The sequence below is a fragment of the Symphalangus syndactylus genome, chromosome 4, assembly GCF_028878055.3.
Source record: "Symphalangus syndactylus isolate Jambi chromosome 4, NHGRI_mSymSyn1-v2.1_pri, whole genome shotgun sequence".
NCBI classification, from domain to species: domain Eukaryota; kingdom Metazoa; phylum Chordata; class Mammalia; order Primates; family Hylobatidae; genus Symphalangus; species Symphalangus syndactylus.
In genome coordinates this window covers 138587865-138604674 of record NC_072426.2, presented here as the reverse complement: position 1 = coordinate 138604674, position 16810 = coordinate 138587865, and the positions used below count along the sequence as shown (strand labels likewise).

General features: G+C 37.7%; 1 protein-coding gene and 1 non-coding gene across 9 annotated transcripts in view; one reads left to right on the top strand and one right to left on the bottom strand.

The window, feature by feature from the left end:
* The window catches only part of KLHL2 (kelch like family member 2), a 115857-nt gene that overhangs the window by 16045 nt on the left and 83002 nt on the right, over window positions 1-16810 (bottom strand). For 6 of the 8 annotated variants that reach the window (XR_008657290.2, XM_055276322.2, XM_055276323.2 and 3 more), the window contains 4 exons: window positions 12792-12901; window positions 9362-9478; window positions 7431-7580; window positions 1350-1467 (listed from right to left, as the gene is read on the bottom strand). Coding sequence is in view for 6 of the 8 variants with exons in the window: in XM_055276322.2 (XP_055132297.1) it covers window positions 1350-1467; window positions 7431-7580; window positions 9362-9478; window positions 12792-12901 (495 nt within the window). In the remaining 2 variants the exon portion in view is untranslated. The remainder of the gene's footprint in view (window positions 1-1349; window positions 1468-7430; window positions 7581-9361; window positions 9479-12791; window positions 12902-16810) is intronic. The other 2 variants (XR_010120599.1, XM_063638349.1) reach the window with 1 other exon arrangement.
* On the top strand, window positions 13948-14133 carry LOC129481488 (U2 spliceosomal RNA). Its single transcript, XR_008657470.1, has one exon. It is a non-coding gene; the product is annotated as a U2 spliceosomal RNA (small nuclear RNA).

Genomic DNA, 16810 nt, shown 5'->3' with positions numbered 1-16810 from the left:
CCACAGCGCTGGGATTACAGGCATGACCCACTGCGCCCAGCCCAACATAAAGTTTTTAAAAAATATGTTTGTGTGTGTATACACACACTCACACACACATATAGATAATTTTGGCATATGGCTTTCTATGCAAGAAACAAATTTTTAAGTCCAGAGACAAAAAACTTTGGTATACAGGACTACATTAAAAGATAAAGTTTTTACATGGCAAAAATAGCACAAAGTCAAAAGATAAAAGATTAATACAAATAAATATTCATACTACATATCACAGACAAAAAGGCTACTTTCCTTAACTGTATCTGTGACATCAATAAAACTATTAAAAATGGCAAAAATCATGAACTGACAATTCAGAGAGAAAGATATTTAACTTTCCTCATAATTACATAAGTACAAATTAAGGCATTTTTCACCCACCAGATTGGCAAAGCTCAAAACATTTAATTACAAAGTACTGTCAGGAGTTTAGGGAAACTGGCACCTTCATATTTTACTGTTAGTGGGAGTAATAACTGACATATCCTTTTAGGACATCCTTTGAATCAGTAAGTCTAGTTTTAGAGTTTTATCCTGCCAAAATATATTAGCATATGTACGCAATGATGTAGGTATAAGAGATTTGTTGTAGCATTGTTTATAACATTAAGATTAAAAACATTTTTAATGCTCTATTAAAAACTAGTAAAAACTATGTCCAGACCAAAATAAAACACTAGACAGCTCTTATTGAATGAGGTAACTCCAGATATGCTGATATGTAACAATCTCCAAGATGTATTGTTAAAGTGCTACCATCATAGAAATGTTCCATTACATACAGAACTCATTTCGCTATGGGAGACAGAAATTATGGATCCAAGTTTAAGTTCCAGGAAAAATCCCGAGTTTGTATAATGACTGCTTCTTTTGATCACAGCTTTGGCTAAATGAAAGTCTATTTCAACAAATGTTTGTAAAACAGATGCCTTGAAGAAGGCAATTATGCCTTATAACTGAGGGACTTAACACTACCTTATAGCTGAGGGAATCTCCTAGAACTAAGGGTCCCAACCTAAAGAATTCCCCTCTCAACACTTCAGGCAAATGTAACTAGGAAATATCGGGCAAATTACTAGCTCCTCCACCTTACACTAAACAATCAGAAAGATACGTAAAGGTGGAGACACAGTAGCTATCCCATCAATGTCTTGAGAGGCATATGAGACCCCTGAATTACTGTTTAACTACATAGCTATTTTACTCAAAGCTTTGTTGATACAGATTTTTCTAATTAACAAAATAAGAACTAAAAAAGAAGCTCCCAACGACCCAGGAGTAGAGAATTGACCATGATGCATGATGCTTACCTGCCCTGCACCTCCTGGAAGGCAACTCTGCTACTTGGTGCCACCTTTCTTCTTTAAAGTCATAGCATTCCACACTCCGGATAGCCTTTGGTGCTTGGCCCCCAACCACCACCATCAACTGCAAGGGCAGAAATGTAAGCACTTGAACAAATGACTATTACATATTCAGGATTTAAAATGTCCTACAAAGACACTGGTGTGGGAAGTGTTAGGATGAAGATGATAGGGTGAGCTGGCGAATACAAACATCTAACCATCCAATCAACATTTCATAAACATCAACAAAGGGGGCACATGTTAAAACTACAATTCTATCATCCAGCACATTTAGTCAAAAATAAGGACTTCAGAAACTAAGTTTCTGATCCTTCAAACAAAAGCAGTTATTTAAGCCAAAAAACAGCAGGTAGTCATTACTGGCAAGGCTGCAATATGTCATAGGGCTTGCTATAAACTAGATCCTAGTTTTGCAATGACCAGGCATTAGAACTCCACAATCCAGGAGAGAAGATAGAAATGAAACATATGTTACTGGGTAGGTGAAGTCAAAAGGACAGTAAGTATTAAAAGAAAGATGGAAGACGGAAAAAAAATATTGAAAAAGGAGGAGTAATTGAATTGGAGCTCACAAGAGCACAGATTCCCAAATCTCCAGTAGAGACCTTTCCTGATGCCCCACAAATAAAACAACCTAACAGGACAGGTAATGGAGATGCTGGATATCATAATGAACAAATACATAATAGGCTACTTTTGAGAATAAATGAGGTCTATAAGTTCCCTCAACTCAATCCAACAACTATTTACTAAATGCCTACCGTCTATATGTGTCCAGAACTATGTTAGGTGTTATACATAAGAAATATAAGACATAGTCTCTACCCTTCAAGACTTGATAGATCTCACTAAGGAGACAAGACTTATGAAGTAACTCAAGAACAATACACAATTACATATGATCGAAAAATTATGTGATTAGTATAGACGTAACTGCTACTGCTGATCAGAAAATGAAAAGCTGCTGTAATTTAGTGAAAGCTTCCTGGAACCTGATCTATGGTCTTGCTAAATGGATAGAATTTAGAAATCAATGTGTCTGTCTTTTACTGAGTATACACAGACACTCTTGGGCAACAGTGAAAATACAGCCGTCAAATCAGAATAATGTAAACATTAATGATGTCTCAAATCAAAAACTGTAAAGAATGGCAAGGACCTTCAGGAAAAGATGAGATAATGATTGGAAAAACAGATATTAGAAAGAAACAAAAAATAAAAACAAACAGAATATGGAGTAACTCATATACACAAGAAAAGGAGATTTGCAACCTTGACTAGGCAATGACCTATCTGTACTTAGAATTAAAGAAAGATGGGTACACAGCAAAAAATGATTGCTGAATCAGAGAGAAAATCCCAAGTTTCCAAAAAGAAGCCCATTTTAGTTTTTGGTAACTGGAGAGCAGAATGAATTTTAAGTCTTAAAAGAAGACTGAACATAAACCAACTATGTCATTTTTTTCAGTCCTGTTACTCTTCTTGGCTGGGTGTGGTGGCTCACGTCTGTAATCCCAGCACTTTGGGAGGCTGAAGCGGACAGATCATGAGCTCAGGAGTTCAAGACCAGCCTGGTTAACAGCAAGGCCCCTTTCTCCACAAAAAATAACAAAAACTAAAAATTGGCCGGGCATGGTGGTGCACACCTGTAATCCCAGCTACTGGGGAAGCTGAGGCATGGGAATCACTTGAACCCAGGAGGTGGAAGTTGCAGCGAGCCGAGATTGCACCATTACACTTCAGCCTGGGCAACAGAGTGAGACTCTGTCTTACAAACAAACAAACAGACAACATTTTGGATGGCCAGGCACGGTGGCTCACTCCTGTAATCCCAGCACTTTGGGAGGCCAGTGTGGGTGGATCGCTTGAGATCAGGAGTTCGAGACCAGCCTGGCCCAGGTGGTGAAACCCCATCTCTACCAAAAATATAAAAATTAGCCAGGCATGATAGTGCACACCTGTAATCCCAGCCACTCGGGAGGCTGAGGCATGAGAATCGCTTGAACCTGGGAGGCAGAGGTTGCAGTGAGCTGAGACTGCACTAATGCACTCCAGCCCGGGTGAAAGAGCGAGACTCTATCTCAAAAAATAAATAAATAAAATAAACATAATTAATAAAGAAAATATACAATACCCTCACCTCTGACCACCCAAAAACAGTGCGGGAGCAAGGTTGTAAAAATTACAGAATTGGGATGCATGTTAAGATAAACCTTGTATTTAGGGTTCTGTTCAAAACTTCAAAACTGCCCAAGAGACAATAGTTGAAAGAGTCTTAGATGATATATCTGATGAAGAACAATTTTTCTAAAATTTCAGAAGGGAACACTTTTTAAATTTTTTGAGAAATAACACTGTTATAGATTTCATAATCCTCAAAGTTTGAATATAAGATTTCTATTTCCATGCAATAGTTCACTTTTACACATTAAAATGAAGATGAAAAGGAAAACTGTGCTATTACATACAAAGAACAGTAGTAATATTTGTCCTTTACTCACCCAAGAGAGGGAAAGTGGGGTAAGGATTTGGGTCTCCAGGAATCAGGGATAAAGGAGACAAGGAGAACGTGCAATGGGGGGACAAGAAGGCAGGAATATTTATATAAAACCAAGAGACTGTGTCATAAACCATTGTGTGGCTACCAAAAGAGTTGCTCATAATGCTGACATCCCAGTTATCTGTAAAAGACACAGATATCTGAGAAACACCACACTAATTATGTTATGAAGGAACAAGAAAAGAAGACCTTTTGTAAGGAAAAGTTAAACGTAACATATTTGAAGAGGGCAAGGGGTAGGAGGTTAAGCAAATTCAGTAATCATCCTGAAATGTATGTCAATTAAACTTTGTTCTTTTTATTTTCTTTACCTATTAAATAAATATTAGTTGAAAATTAACTCCTGAAAAATCAAGTTTCCAACTGAAAATTTCAATAAATATACTGGGTAAAAATATTTTAAAATATAATATATACCCAGAAATATGACAGCACTTATAAAAATATAGATTCCAAAGAGAAAAGCTAACAAAATACAAAAGAAGCAAAACACACACAAGTTTTATTATGATGTACAAATCCAAGGATGCCTTATACAATCTGTTTATTGAGAAGCCAAAACTAATGTCTGAGATATGAAAAGAATCATTCATGCAAATTAAAAATCAGAGCCTAATATAAAAAGTACTAATTCACTCTCATGGTAAAATATTATCAAAATCTTGTAATTTCTTCAGCACGACTACCACATTTTGTTCAATTTGACTCATTATTACAATGATAAAAGGCATCATTACTATGAAACAAGAAGCCTAAGAAATTAATCTTTGCTTCATTCTTACCCAACTCCTTAGACTTAATCTGAACATAACAACTCTAAAATGACAAATGGTGGTGTTGGAAAATTGTTCATCACCAGCACCTTTTCGAAAATATGTGTGGATAAACAAACACACTGAGAAGGGATCATGCAAGTAAACATGCAAAGTCAAAGCAACAGGGCTGCTCACTGCTATCCAGCAAGTCTGCTGCCCCTCCTGCCACCCCGATAGAGCAGAATGAAAGAGAACCTCCAGGGACCCACATACCCAGCACAAAATAACAGCTAGAAAACTGAGAAATCTAAAAGTATAACACAGCTATAGGAGTCCTACTCCAAAACCACCACCAGAGTCCAGAAACAATGTAAACACAACACCACAAAAGAGAAAGTAAGTACTTGATAGGCTTTTACTGAGAACTCTAGAAGGTTTCAAAAATGACATGTTTATTCCAGAAATCAAAAATGAATTCATTTTCACTCTAAAGGTCTCTGCAGCATAGCTAAATATAGGAAAGTCTGAAGATGCCAGAAGAAGGAATATACAAGAAGAAATTCTTTTTTACAAATATGAAGTATTTAAAAAGTATTAAAGATATAGCACATTATTTAGAAGGAAGTTGGAAAGACTTACATAAAATAATAAAATAAAATAAATGGCAACCTTAAATTTACTGCCAAGACTGAACAATTTTTATAAATGGATCATTTTGTAAGAACAAAAACTGACACCAAATAAGATGGACAAATATGAATTAATGAAGACTTAAAAGAGGGGTACTTATAAAAGCAGGTGTAAGGGTATTTGAGAAATGTAAACACATATAAAATCAGCAGACCTGGCATGAATACTGAGGTATTAAGGGAACCAGCTAATGTACTTACTGAGCCACTTACAATTATTTCTGAAAAATCTCAGAGAACTGAGGATAGATCGGAAAATTTAAAGAAAGCAAATACCAAATTTTCAAACCAGGATAGGCAGTGAACACCCTGTAAATACACTTTGTTAAGTGATAATAATTCTGTGTAAAAATTTAGAAGATTTTGAGAAAAGCATTTGAACTTCTAGGGACCAATAAAATAACATGCAGAAGAATGTTTAAAAAGTCATGCCAAATTTGTATCCATTTGATCCTCAATCTCATCAGATGTTATATGCCAAATTACTTATTTTGGCTTAGATAATAATCATATAGAATGAAACTTTCCACAAATAGCCTGTGTCAGTGGCTGGGTACTTCTAACAAGGTGCCACCAAGAGAGTTTTGAGATCAATTCTAAATTAAAATATTTGCTAACCATCTGGAAATTAAGTCAACAGCACCCTGGCAAATCTGCAGTTAGTTTTAAATTGAGAACTGCTGTTAGTAATAGGCAAAACAGAAAAACAATACCAATATAGATTTGCAGCAATTAAAAATGTAGACTCCAAAGTAAAACTTAGAAAAATATTAAATAAATGTATTAAGGTGAAATAATTTAAAAAACATAATTCAATGGAAAGGAAAGAGTAATAACTAAAGACGATATAAGAAAACAAGAGAGAACAGATTCTTATTTCTTAATCCAGCATTGCCCGAAACATACACAAGAGTTATAAATAAATACATAAATAAAGTCTTTATACTATCAGTCATTCTGATTAGACCACGCACAAAATGGTGCTTAAAGTATTGGTCGTACTATAAAGATGTAAACAGAGCAGAAGGAATTGCCAACAGAGACAGAAATGGGGGGTTATTTCATAAGAAAAATTGAATTGGTAAAATATGAATGGCCACAGCTGAAAAGACCAAGGTAGAATATAAACATTCACATAAGAAAATATGAACACGAGAGACATGGGAAGACATGGGAACGTATGCTGAAATGGCTACATATGATGTGCAAGGAACCATCAAATGGTATACAACAGGGAACAGCAATGAGATGAACTGAACAAGCTATTTTCTCATCCGTAGTTCTAACGTGTAATTCTGTGAAACTACTGGGTTTACAGTTATTAAACAAATACCTAGCTTACAAAATAAATCTTTCTTTCTTTTATTTTTTTTTTCTGTTTTTGAGACAGAGCCTGTCGCATTGTTGCCCAGACTGGAGGGCAGTGGCATGAGCTCAGCTCACTGCAACCTCCGCCTCCTGGGTTCAGGTGATTCTCTGCCTCAGCCTCCTGAGTGGCTGAGGTTACAGGCACCTGCTACCACACGTGGCTAATTTTTGTATTTTTAGTACAGACACGGTTTCACGATGATGGCCAGGCTGGTCTCAAACTCCTGACCTCAGGTGATCCGCCGGCCTTAGTCTCCCAAAGTGCTGGGATTACAGGCATGAACCACAGCACCCCCGGCCTACAGAGAAACCTTTCTACCTGGTCTGATTTTTTTGGACTATAATTAGAGCTTTCTACTATAATTAGAGCTAATAAAACTCAGAGGGGACAAAAACCAGTTGTCTTCTGTTCCAGAAGAGTGACATCATGCAGTTTATAAAAATTAAATGGACCAAACAATCCCCACCCTTAACATATAAAATCAATAGAGGTTGAATTACATATACTACAATGCATTCTTAGGCACATTTTCTCTTGAAGGAAAACTAAAACGAACAATCAATCATGGAAATTCAAATGAGTAAAGTATTAACAGCTTCACCTATAAGCCTTTCGCATGAGGTAATAACAAGCATGAGCAACAGATCCTACTTTGGGAAGGTTCATGGGTGTCCTCAGCCGGGTCCGGACACTCTTCATTAATATACGTTGCTCTGTTGGCAGCAAATGATACTTCATTGCTTCAATGAGGTAATCTTTGCAAGCACTGCTATTCTTGACCAATGCTTCCTCTTCAACCCTCTGTAATAAGAAATCAGACACACCCCCTGAGGGTAGGGCTATTTCATAATTAAATTGCCAAAGAAAAAGAAGGAGAGGAAAAAAGCAGTAACTACATCCTTTAGTTTGGTCTAAAAGTACATAAGGAAAGTTTATAAATACAACTAAGAGAAAAATAAATAAAACCAAAAAATGCTCAAGTATCTGGCCTGCAGAGAAAAACATATATAGGTAATAAAAAGAACTGCAATGAAATGATAAACTTCAATGTTAGCTATGGAATATGATGAAGTCTTTAGATATTATATCCACCTGTTTATCTTTAACCTTTAAGCCAAAAAGTAAGCAAAACAAGAAACAAAACTTAGGTAATGCATCCTTCAGGTGAAGACAATACTAATAAGTTAATGATATCTTTTTCAAACACAAGTGGGCAAGTAAAATATCCCAAAAAGAGATTAGAAATAACCTTAAAGCAATGTACCTATAACACAAATAAATCTTGTACTGCCTAGCCTGACCTCAAACACAGGACAGGCTTTTGGGTTCGTTTTCTTTTCTCCTTTTTTTTTGTGGGGGGGGTGGTGGCAGGCGGGAGAGTCTCACTCTGTCGCCCAGGCTGGAGTTCAGTGGCGCAATCCTGGCAAACTCCACCTGCCGGGTTCAAGCCATTCTCCTCCCTCTCCTTCTTGAGTAGCTGGGACTATAGGTGCCTGCCACCAAGTCTGGCTAATTTTTTGTATTTTTAGTAGAGATGGGGTTTCTCCATGTTAGCCAGGCTGGTCTCGAACTCCTGGCCTCATGCGATCTGCCTGCCTCAGCCTCCCAAAGGGCTAGGATTACAGACGTGAGCCACTGACCGTGCCTAGCCTTTTGGATCATTTTCTCAATACCAGAAGACCCATGATGACACAGATCACAAAAAGTAATGAGATTTCAGGAAATCCTAAAATGTTCAAATCTAATTTCTTAATTAATGATTCTTTCAATGGTTTCAATTATTAAAATAATGCTGAAATGTTCCTAGCGGGATTCTAATAAAAAAAGAGTAAATTTAAAATTATTTGGAGACCACTAAGGAATAATTTGTTCACATTTATTTCAAATAATGTTTTCCCTCAGCTTAGAAATAAAGACAGAAATCAAATGCATGCCACTATTAAATTACGAATTAAAATTAAACAGTATTTGGGTCAAACCTCAAAATTCCAGGTCTGCAGGGGAATCAAAAGAGACTATCAAAAGAAAAAAACAGTAAAGAAGATGCAAAGCAGTGACCGCCACAGGGACATTTACTTACATGTATTTAAATGACCACAAATACTACCTTGATAAGCTCTAGTACTTGCTTACCCAAATCAAAAATAGGGGCAAAAGCAAATTTCTAAGAATGGGGAATGGTGGCTGGGTGCGGTGGCTCACGAGGCCTGTAATCCCAGTACTTTGGGAGGTCGAGGCAGGTAGATCACTTGAGGTCAGGAGTTCGAGACCAGCCTGGCCAACAGGGCAAAACCCCAATTCTACTAAAAATACAAAAATTAGCTGGGGTTGTAGCATGCACCTGTAGTCCCAGCTACTCAGTAGGAGGAGGTACAAGAATCACTTGAGCCCGGGAGGTGGAGGTTGCGGAGAGCCGAGATGACGCCACTGCACTCCAGCCTGCAGGGTCCTTTACTGTCTTCTGTCCTGTACTCCACAGATCTGCATTCTACAGCTCTTATCACTGTTTGACAGGGATCTACATGCTGTCAGGCCAGTGACACAGTGCTGTGTGGATTCATATGTTTTGCATATGCATTTACCTGAACTAAATACTCCCGAGGAAGCAAAGGTAACCGTACATGTTCCATCAGTCGGGCCATAAACTCTTGCCTCACATCCTTATCGTGGTTCACCCACGCTATTACTGCTTCAAATACCTTGCAGAAAATATAGGAGAGGAAAAAATAACAAATGAGTAGTGTATCAAGGCATCTGGATAAAATATGAGACTACATTTTATATAGAACTCTTGCTAAGACATCCAAGTTTAATTCACAGCTCAAATGTTTTCAAAATCCTGACTTGCAATGTACTTGCAAAGCCATTCACCCCATTTCTTTTCTGTTTTTTTTTTTTTTTATTTACCCAAAATGATAAAGCAAAGTGTTATTCTGGAATGAAAATCATGTATTTTTTTTTCTTTTTTTCTTTTTTTTTTTTTTTTTTTTTTTTGAGATGGAGTCTCACTTTTTCACCCAGGCTGGAGTGCAGTGGCTCAATCTCGGCTCACTGCAAGCTCCGCCTCCCGGGTTCACGCCATTCTCCTGCCTCAGCCTCTCCGAGTAGCTGGGACTACAGGCACCCGCCACCACGCCCGGCTAATTTTTTGTATTTTTAGTAGAGACGGGGTTTCACCATGGTCTCGATCTCCTGACCTCGTGGATCCGCCCGCCTCGGCCTCCCAAAGTGCTGGGATTACAAGCGTGAGCCACCGCGCCTGGCCAAAAATCATGTATTCTTATAAACAATTCATGTTTGGTTTTTTCTTCAGGTTTACAAACAAATGTTAGACCATACACGTAAATCGAAAGTTTGTACAATAGATCGACTCAGCTCTGTAATAGCAGAATATATTAAAATGTAGTATTTTGAAAATCTTTTTTACAAATTAAAGATAAGGGCATTATTTTTTACAATACGTAATTGTGAGAAAGCTAATAAGCTAATATGAAGACACCGTTTGTCTACATAATTTCCTTCTCAACTGATGAATATATCACTTAATAATCTTTAAAAGTTTGCAGGAAATGTTTGACAATATGCAAATGGATAACTGAGACCAAAAATAGATTATTTTGATCCAGGAATAAAGCAAGAAACTAAAAATAATGCACAATTAAACACTCTTCTTTAATTCATTCTGTCAACAAGTATTTATCAAGTGTCTCTACATGCCAGGTGCCAGAGATTAAGTGAACAAGATGGTCGGCCTTCTGGCAATTCTATCTAATATTTCTCAGTTCTGTCTTCTCTCCCCACTGCTTCTATCATCCCACATCAGAACCTACTGCTCACTGGTATGACTTCAACATCCTCTCACCTGGCCCTCACCTCATTTTTGGTCCACACTGCCCACCACCACCATGATAGCTAGTCTCCAAAGATAGCCTCCTAATAAACCACATTTCCCAGATCCATACCCTTATATAGTAACCTTCCACACTGAATCTAAGCTGGCCCTGTGTAACAAGTAGAGTATGGGGGAAGTGACACTGTGTGATTTCTGAAGGTAGGTCTTAAGCAGCCTCACTATTTTTACTCTGCTTTCTTGAAATGCTCATTTAAAGGAAGCCAAATGTCATACAAGAAGTCTGGCTACTTGAAAACATCACACCGTGAGAAATCCATGCAAGTTACAGAGAAGAAAAGAGGGGAGAGGAGGGAGACCTAGAGAGAGACCAATCAACCCTGAGCCCCGGAGCCAGACAAAAGTGAGTGGAGGAGCCACCTTGGACATTACAGACCCATAAGATGCCATGTGCAGAAGAACTGAAGCTCCAGATCTGTGGCTCCAGTAGAACCATGTCAGGTATCTCCAGGCATCTGGGTCACCTTAGCTGAGGTCTCAGACACTGTGGAGCAGAGACAAGCTGTCCCTATTCTGCATGAATTCTAACCATAGAATTGTTAGCATAAAATGGTTATTGTTTATGCTTTTACATTTGGCCATGACTTGAGTAGCAGCAGAAAACCAGAACAATCCTCATGATATTTCTATAATGCAGGTTTTAGCATGGTTTTCTCCTCTTGCTTGAAACCCTTTTAAGGCTCATCACTACAATACAGTTAATTTTCTTTAACATAGCTGAGAAGATATTTTATTATATCATCTTCCCATTTTATCTTCCACCAATGTCTCATATTCTAAACTCCCATCATACTGAACACATTGAATACAATTACTCTTTCACACCTCTTTACATTTGTATATTCTGTTTCTTCTACCTGGAATGCCCTCTGCATTCCCACCCATCCCTATTTCTCTGGCAAACTCAGACTCATTTTTAAAAGACTTGAAATATACATCTGAACCAAGTTGAACTACCACCCCCATCCCTATCCCATTCCTGGAAAAGTTAAATGCTCCTAAGGCACCCTTTACAGCATTCTGTAATCCATTATTTACTCTACTGGTTGTCCCACTAGTCTATGAGTAACAAATTCTATTTTGCTAATCTTCTCTTCTCTAGGAGCCCATGGCAGTGTTTGGTATATGGTAGGCACTCAATACATGTCTATTAAGTATGAAAGTAATGTCATCTTCCTCTGTATTTCTAGGATGCTAAGGTTATATATGTCACAAATGCTTTCACATTTTTTAATACTGTAAATATTAGAGTAAATGTGTCTTTTACCCCCAGGTGAAATGAATATCCTTAAGAGAATCAGAATTTACACAACTTGAAATGCAAAGCACACAAAGGAGAAACTCAAGTTTCATTTCCTCTAAGCACAGCTTTTGTGCTCTGATTCCCATGTGCTACAAAACCCACCCAAGGAAAAACAGCCTACTAAAAGGAGCTTCTCTCTCCAACTATATGAAAAGTGCAGGTGGATGACAAAGGTAATCCAAAATGTGGAGAGACAAAAGACTACAACCAGAAGCAGTGGCTGCACAGAGAGGGACGGAGAGAGGGAGGGAGGCAGGGAGGCTGAACGGACTGGCAGGGGTGAGGTATTATGTCACAGGAAACCAATCTAAAGGAAGGTGACGATCAAGAATGTTAAGTCTAGAACTACCAAAACTTCGCCATCCTAGGTAACCTCTTTCAACTCAGAAGACAAGGAAACTAATTTAGTGACAAATAGTATGTTCACATCATAATTCCTATAGGCATCGAATTGTAGGAAGAAACTAGTTTCCAAAAAAGCATTTGTTTCAGATAATGTGCGCAAGCTCTTGCTGTGGAGGTCAAGTACAAAACTGTAGTGGCTAAAAACGTAGGGAACCTCCCACAAAGTGAAGACCGGGAGTAATTTACATAGACAATCAACAAGTCCTGAGTTTCTTTTTTTTCTCCTGGAATCCTTTCCTGAAGTAACTAGCTGAGTTTCTTAACTTCCAGTTGAAACATCACTGGCTGTCACTACACATACAGGATCACAAAGCTCCAAAAAAAAAAGTGAAATTAAAAAAAAAAAAAAAAGGGAAAGCATCACTGCACACTGGGAAAAGAAAAATATCCTTACCTTCTCTTCTGAAGAAATGGTAAGTTTGTCGCTTGAGATTAAGCTGCACACTTGTTCGATGCCAAGATTGAGAAATTCTTCACTAAGTACGACATCTGCAAAATGTTGCTCTGTTTGGGAATTAAAAAGAAAATCCACTGACATCAACATTCCATTATCATAGTTTCAAACTGCTTAAAAAAGGTTTTTCTTAATTTAATCTAACTTAAGAATGAGAAAACCAGTTGCACACCTCCAGGCAAGAACTAACAAGACAAACCCAGACAAACTCAGAGACACCTGGGGATGTACCTTCAGTGATTTGTTTACACAACAGCACAGTAGCAGTGCAAGTAGGGAAGCTGCCTTAATATACACGAACTTAGTTGAATCACTCTTGTTTTACATGGTGGTATTTTAGGCTTAAAAAAATCTATTCCTTATATGGTATGACACCATCAGTACTTAAATTTGTAAAACCTTTTGATTATATAAATCAGATAAAGAACATGATGTCATATTGTCATATCCTACATGTCATATCATGTGAAACATTAGAGGGTTGTTCCTTATGGAGTAAGGGAAAAAGCCCTGCTTTATTTGGAAACTAAAGAAATCTCAAATGCTAGTCAGTCTGAATATATGACCAACCTTTTTTTAAAAAGAGAGAATTGGGCCGGGCGCAGTGGCTCACGCCTGTAATCCCAGCACTTTGGGAGGCAGAGCAGGTGGATCACAAGGTCAGGAGATCGAGACCATCCTGGCTAACACGGTGAAACCCCGTCTCTACTAAAAATACAAAAAAAAAAAAAAAAATTAGCCGGGCTGGTGGTGGACACCTGTAGTCCCAGTTACTCCGGAGGCTGAGGCAGGAGAATGGCATGAACCTGGGAGGCAAAGCTTGCAGTGAGCTGAGATCGCACCACTGCACTCCAGCCTGGGTGACAGACAGAGCAAGACTCCATCTCAAAAAAAAAAAAAAGAGAGAGACAGAATTGGTTTATGATATAGACAGCTCTGAATTCTAAATAAATAGTTTATTTCAGGATCAAATTCCAGGATTTTATGCCTCAACCCATTTCTAGAAACTTGTAAAAACTTAGTAATTCTTAAATACTTAAAAAAATTTTTTCCCTTGATTTCACAAATATGGCCACTCTTCCCAAGGGGAAAAAAGATCGCTTCTTGGCCTTTTAGCTAAGATCAAGTATAGTATCTGTTCTTATCAGTTTAATATCTGATATGTCCTCCATCCAAGGGGGGAAAAGACTATCAGTGCAATGATTGAAAAACTTACAAAGAACAAATCTTTTACAAAATAACCTTTCTTGTAAATCCACCTCACAAGGGAAGGCGGTGGTTTGGGCTGCAGATTCAGACATACCAGGGTTGAATCCCAGCTCTGCCACATGCTAGCTTGTACAACCTTGGGCAGTTACGTAATTTCCCTAAGCCTTGGTTTTCTCATCTGTAAAATGAGGATAATAAAAATAATAATAAGATTGCTGTGAGGATTAAATAAGCTAGTGGTTTATAAAGCACCTAGAACTGTGTCTGTAGAGAGTAAGGATTCAATAATTTAGCTCTTGTTAATATTATAAATTCTAAAGTAAAATTTTGCTAGAAAATCTAGGTTAATTTCTAGGTCGTCACAATGAACCATATTTATTTCACCTTATAAAACTCTTATAAATAGGGTTTATAAAACTGTTTTATAAGGTGAAATAAAAGATTCATTTCAAATATGTATTTCAACATACCATGAAAAGGAACAGTTGGCTTCCCCTTCAATGACATTTGAAAAATAAAATCTGCATTTTCATAAATCTCATGAAACACTATTCAATTTACAAAAGGTTGGCAGGGCATGGTGGCTCACACCTGTAATCTCAGCACTCTGGGAGGCCAAGGTGGGCAGATTACCTGAGGTCAGGAGTCCAAGACCAGCCTGGACAACATGGTGAAACCCCATCTCTACAAAAAATACAAAAAGTAGCCAGGCACGGTGGCACACACCTGTACTCCCAGCTAATTGGGAGGGTGAGGAGGCAGGATTGCTTGAACCTGGGAGGAGGAGGTTGCAGTAAGCCAAGATCACGCCACTGCACCCAAGCCTGGGCAACAGAGTAAGATTCTGTCTCAAAAAAAAAAAACAAAAAGTTCCCCAAGGTAACTATAAAAATAATAAGCAGCTCTAAAATGTTTGTATTTACAAAATTTTTTGAAACTCAAAAATTTTTTGACACACAATTGTTTGAAACTCAGACTTGACCAAGCAAGGAATTGCACTGAAATAAATATGAACTTGAAGATGTAAATGACAAATACAGTTGGATCTCCATATCCACAAGTTCTACATCTGCAGATTCAACCAATCGGTGGTTCGACCAACCTCAAATCAAAAATATTACAAAAAAATACAATAAAAAACAACTATAGTACATACACTATATTAGGTATTATAAATGATCTAGAGATTATTTAAAGTATATGGGATGCCGAGCACAGTGGCTCACACCTCTAATCCCAGCATGTTGAGAGGCTGAGGCAGGAGGATTGCCTAAGCAGAGGAGTTTGAGGCTGCAGTGAGCTAGGATCACACCGCTGCTCTCCAGCCTGGGCAACTGGGTAACGGCTTGTCTCTTTAAAAAAAAAAAAAAATTAAAAATAAAGTATACAGGAGGATGTGCGTAGGCTGTATGCAAATACTACCCCATTTTATATAAGGGACTGGAGAACCCATGGATTTTGGTACCTGTTGGGGGTCCTAGACCAATACCCCATGGATGTAGATACCAAGGAATGACTGCAGATCGACGCAACAGAATAGAGAGCCCAGAAACAGACCCCACAAAAACACAGGAAACTGATCTGTGACAAAGAAGCAAAGGCAATTCAATAGAGAAAGAACAGTCTTTTCAACAAATGATGTTGCAACAACTGAACATCCATATGCAAAACAGTAAATCTAGACACAGACTCCACCTCTCACAAAAGTTAATCAAAATGGATCAGTGACTTAAATGTAAAACATAAAACTTAGCTTCTAGAAGATAACATAGGAGAAAATTTAACTAACCATGGGTATGGCAATGACTTTTTAGATATAACATCAAAAGTATTATCCATGAAAAAAATGGTTAAGTTGGACTTCATTAAAATTAACAACTTCTGCTCTGTTCTGCAAAGGACGCTCTTAAGAAATTAAAAGACAAGCCACAGACTGGGGGAAAATCTTTGCAAAACACGTATCGGATAAAGGACTGTTACCTAAAATATAAAAAGAGTGTTTAAAGCTCAACAATAAGAAAATAAACAACTCAACTAAACAATGGGCAAAAAGATCTAAATGGACACTTCACCAAAGAAGACATATACAGATGGCAAAGAAGCATATGGAAAGATGCTCAATATTACATTTCATTAGAGAACTGCATACTAAAACATCAATGAGATACTATTTACATATATATTAGAATAGCTAAAATCCAAAACACTGACAACACCAATTCTGACAAGGATGTGGAATGACAGGAATTTTCATTCACTGCTGGTAGGAAATCAGGTTGGCAGTTTCTTCCAAAATCAAACGAACTCCACCCCCTGGGTTCAAGCGATTCTCCTGACTCAGCCTTCTGAGTAGCTGGGATTACAGGCACCTGCCACCTCATCTAGCTAATTTTTCTACTTTTAGTAGAGACGGGGTTTCACCATGTTGGCTAGGCTGGTTTCAAACTCCTGACTCAGGTGAAATTCCAGGCTCAACCTCCCAAAGTGCTGGGATTACAGGCATGAGCCATCGCACCCAGCCGGATTATAGATTTTAAAAAGCCATCATGATTAATTGCAAAAGTACCTTCTATATCTAAAATATAATCCCACTAATTCCTGACTTTACCAGAAGTTTATATAAAACTAAGAAAGTTTTCTTTATATACTAAGAAAAAAGGGGAAACTTTTTCAATAGTTGAGTTTGTTTTTTAAAGACTGAACATATTTAAACAAACAAACAAAAAACAAGGTTCTTTATATTAAAGAGT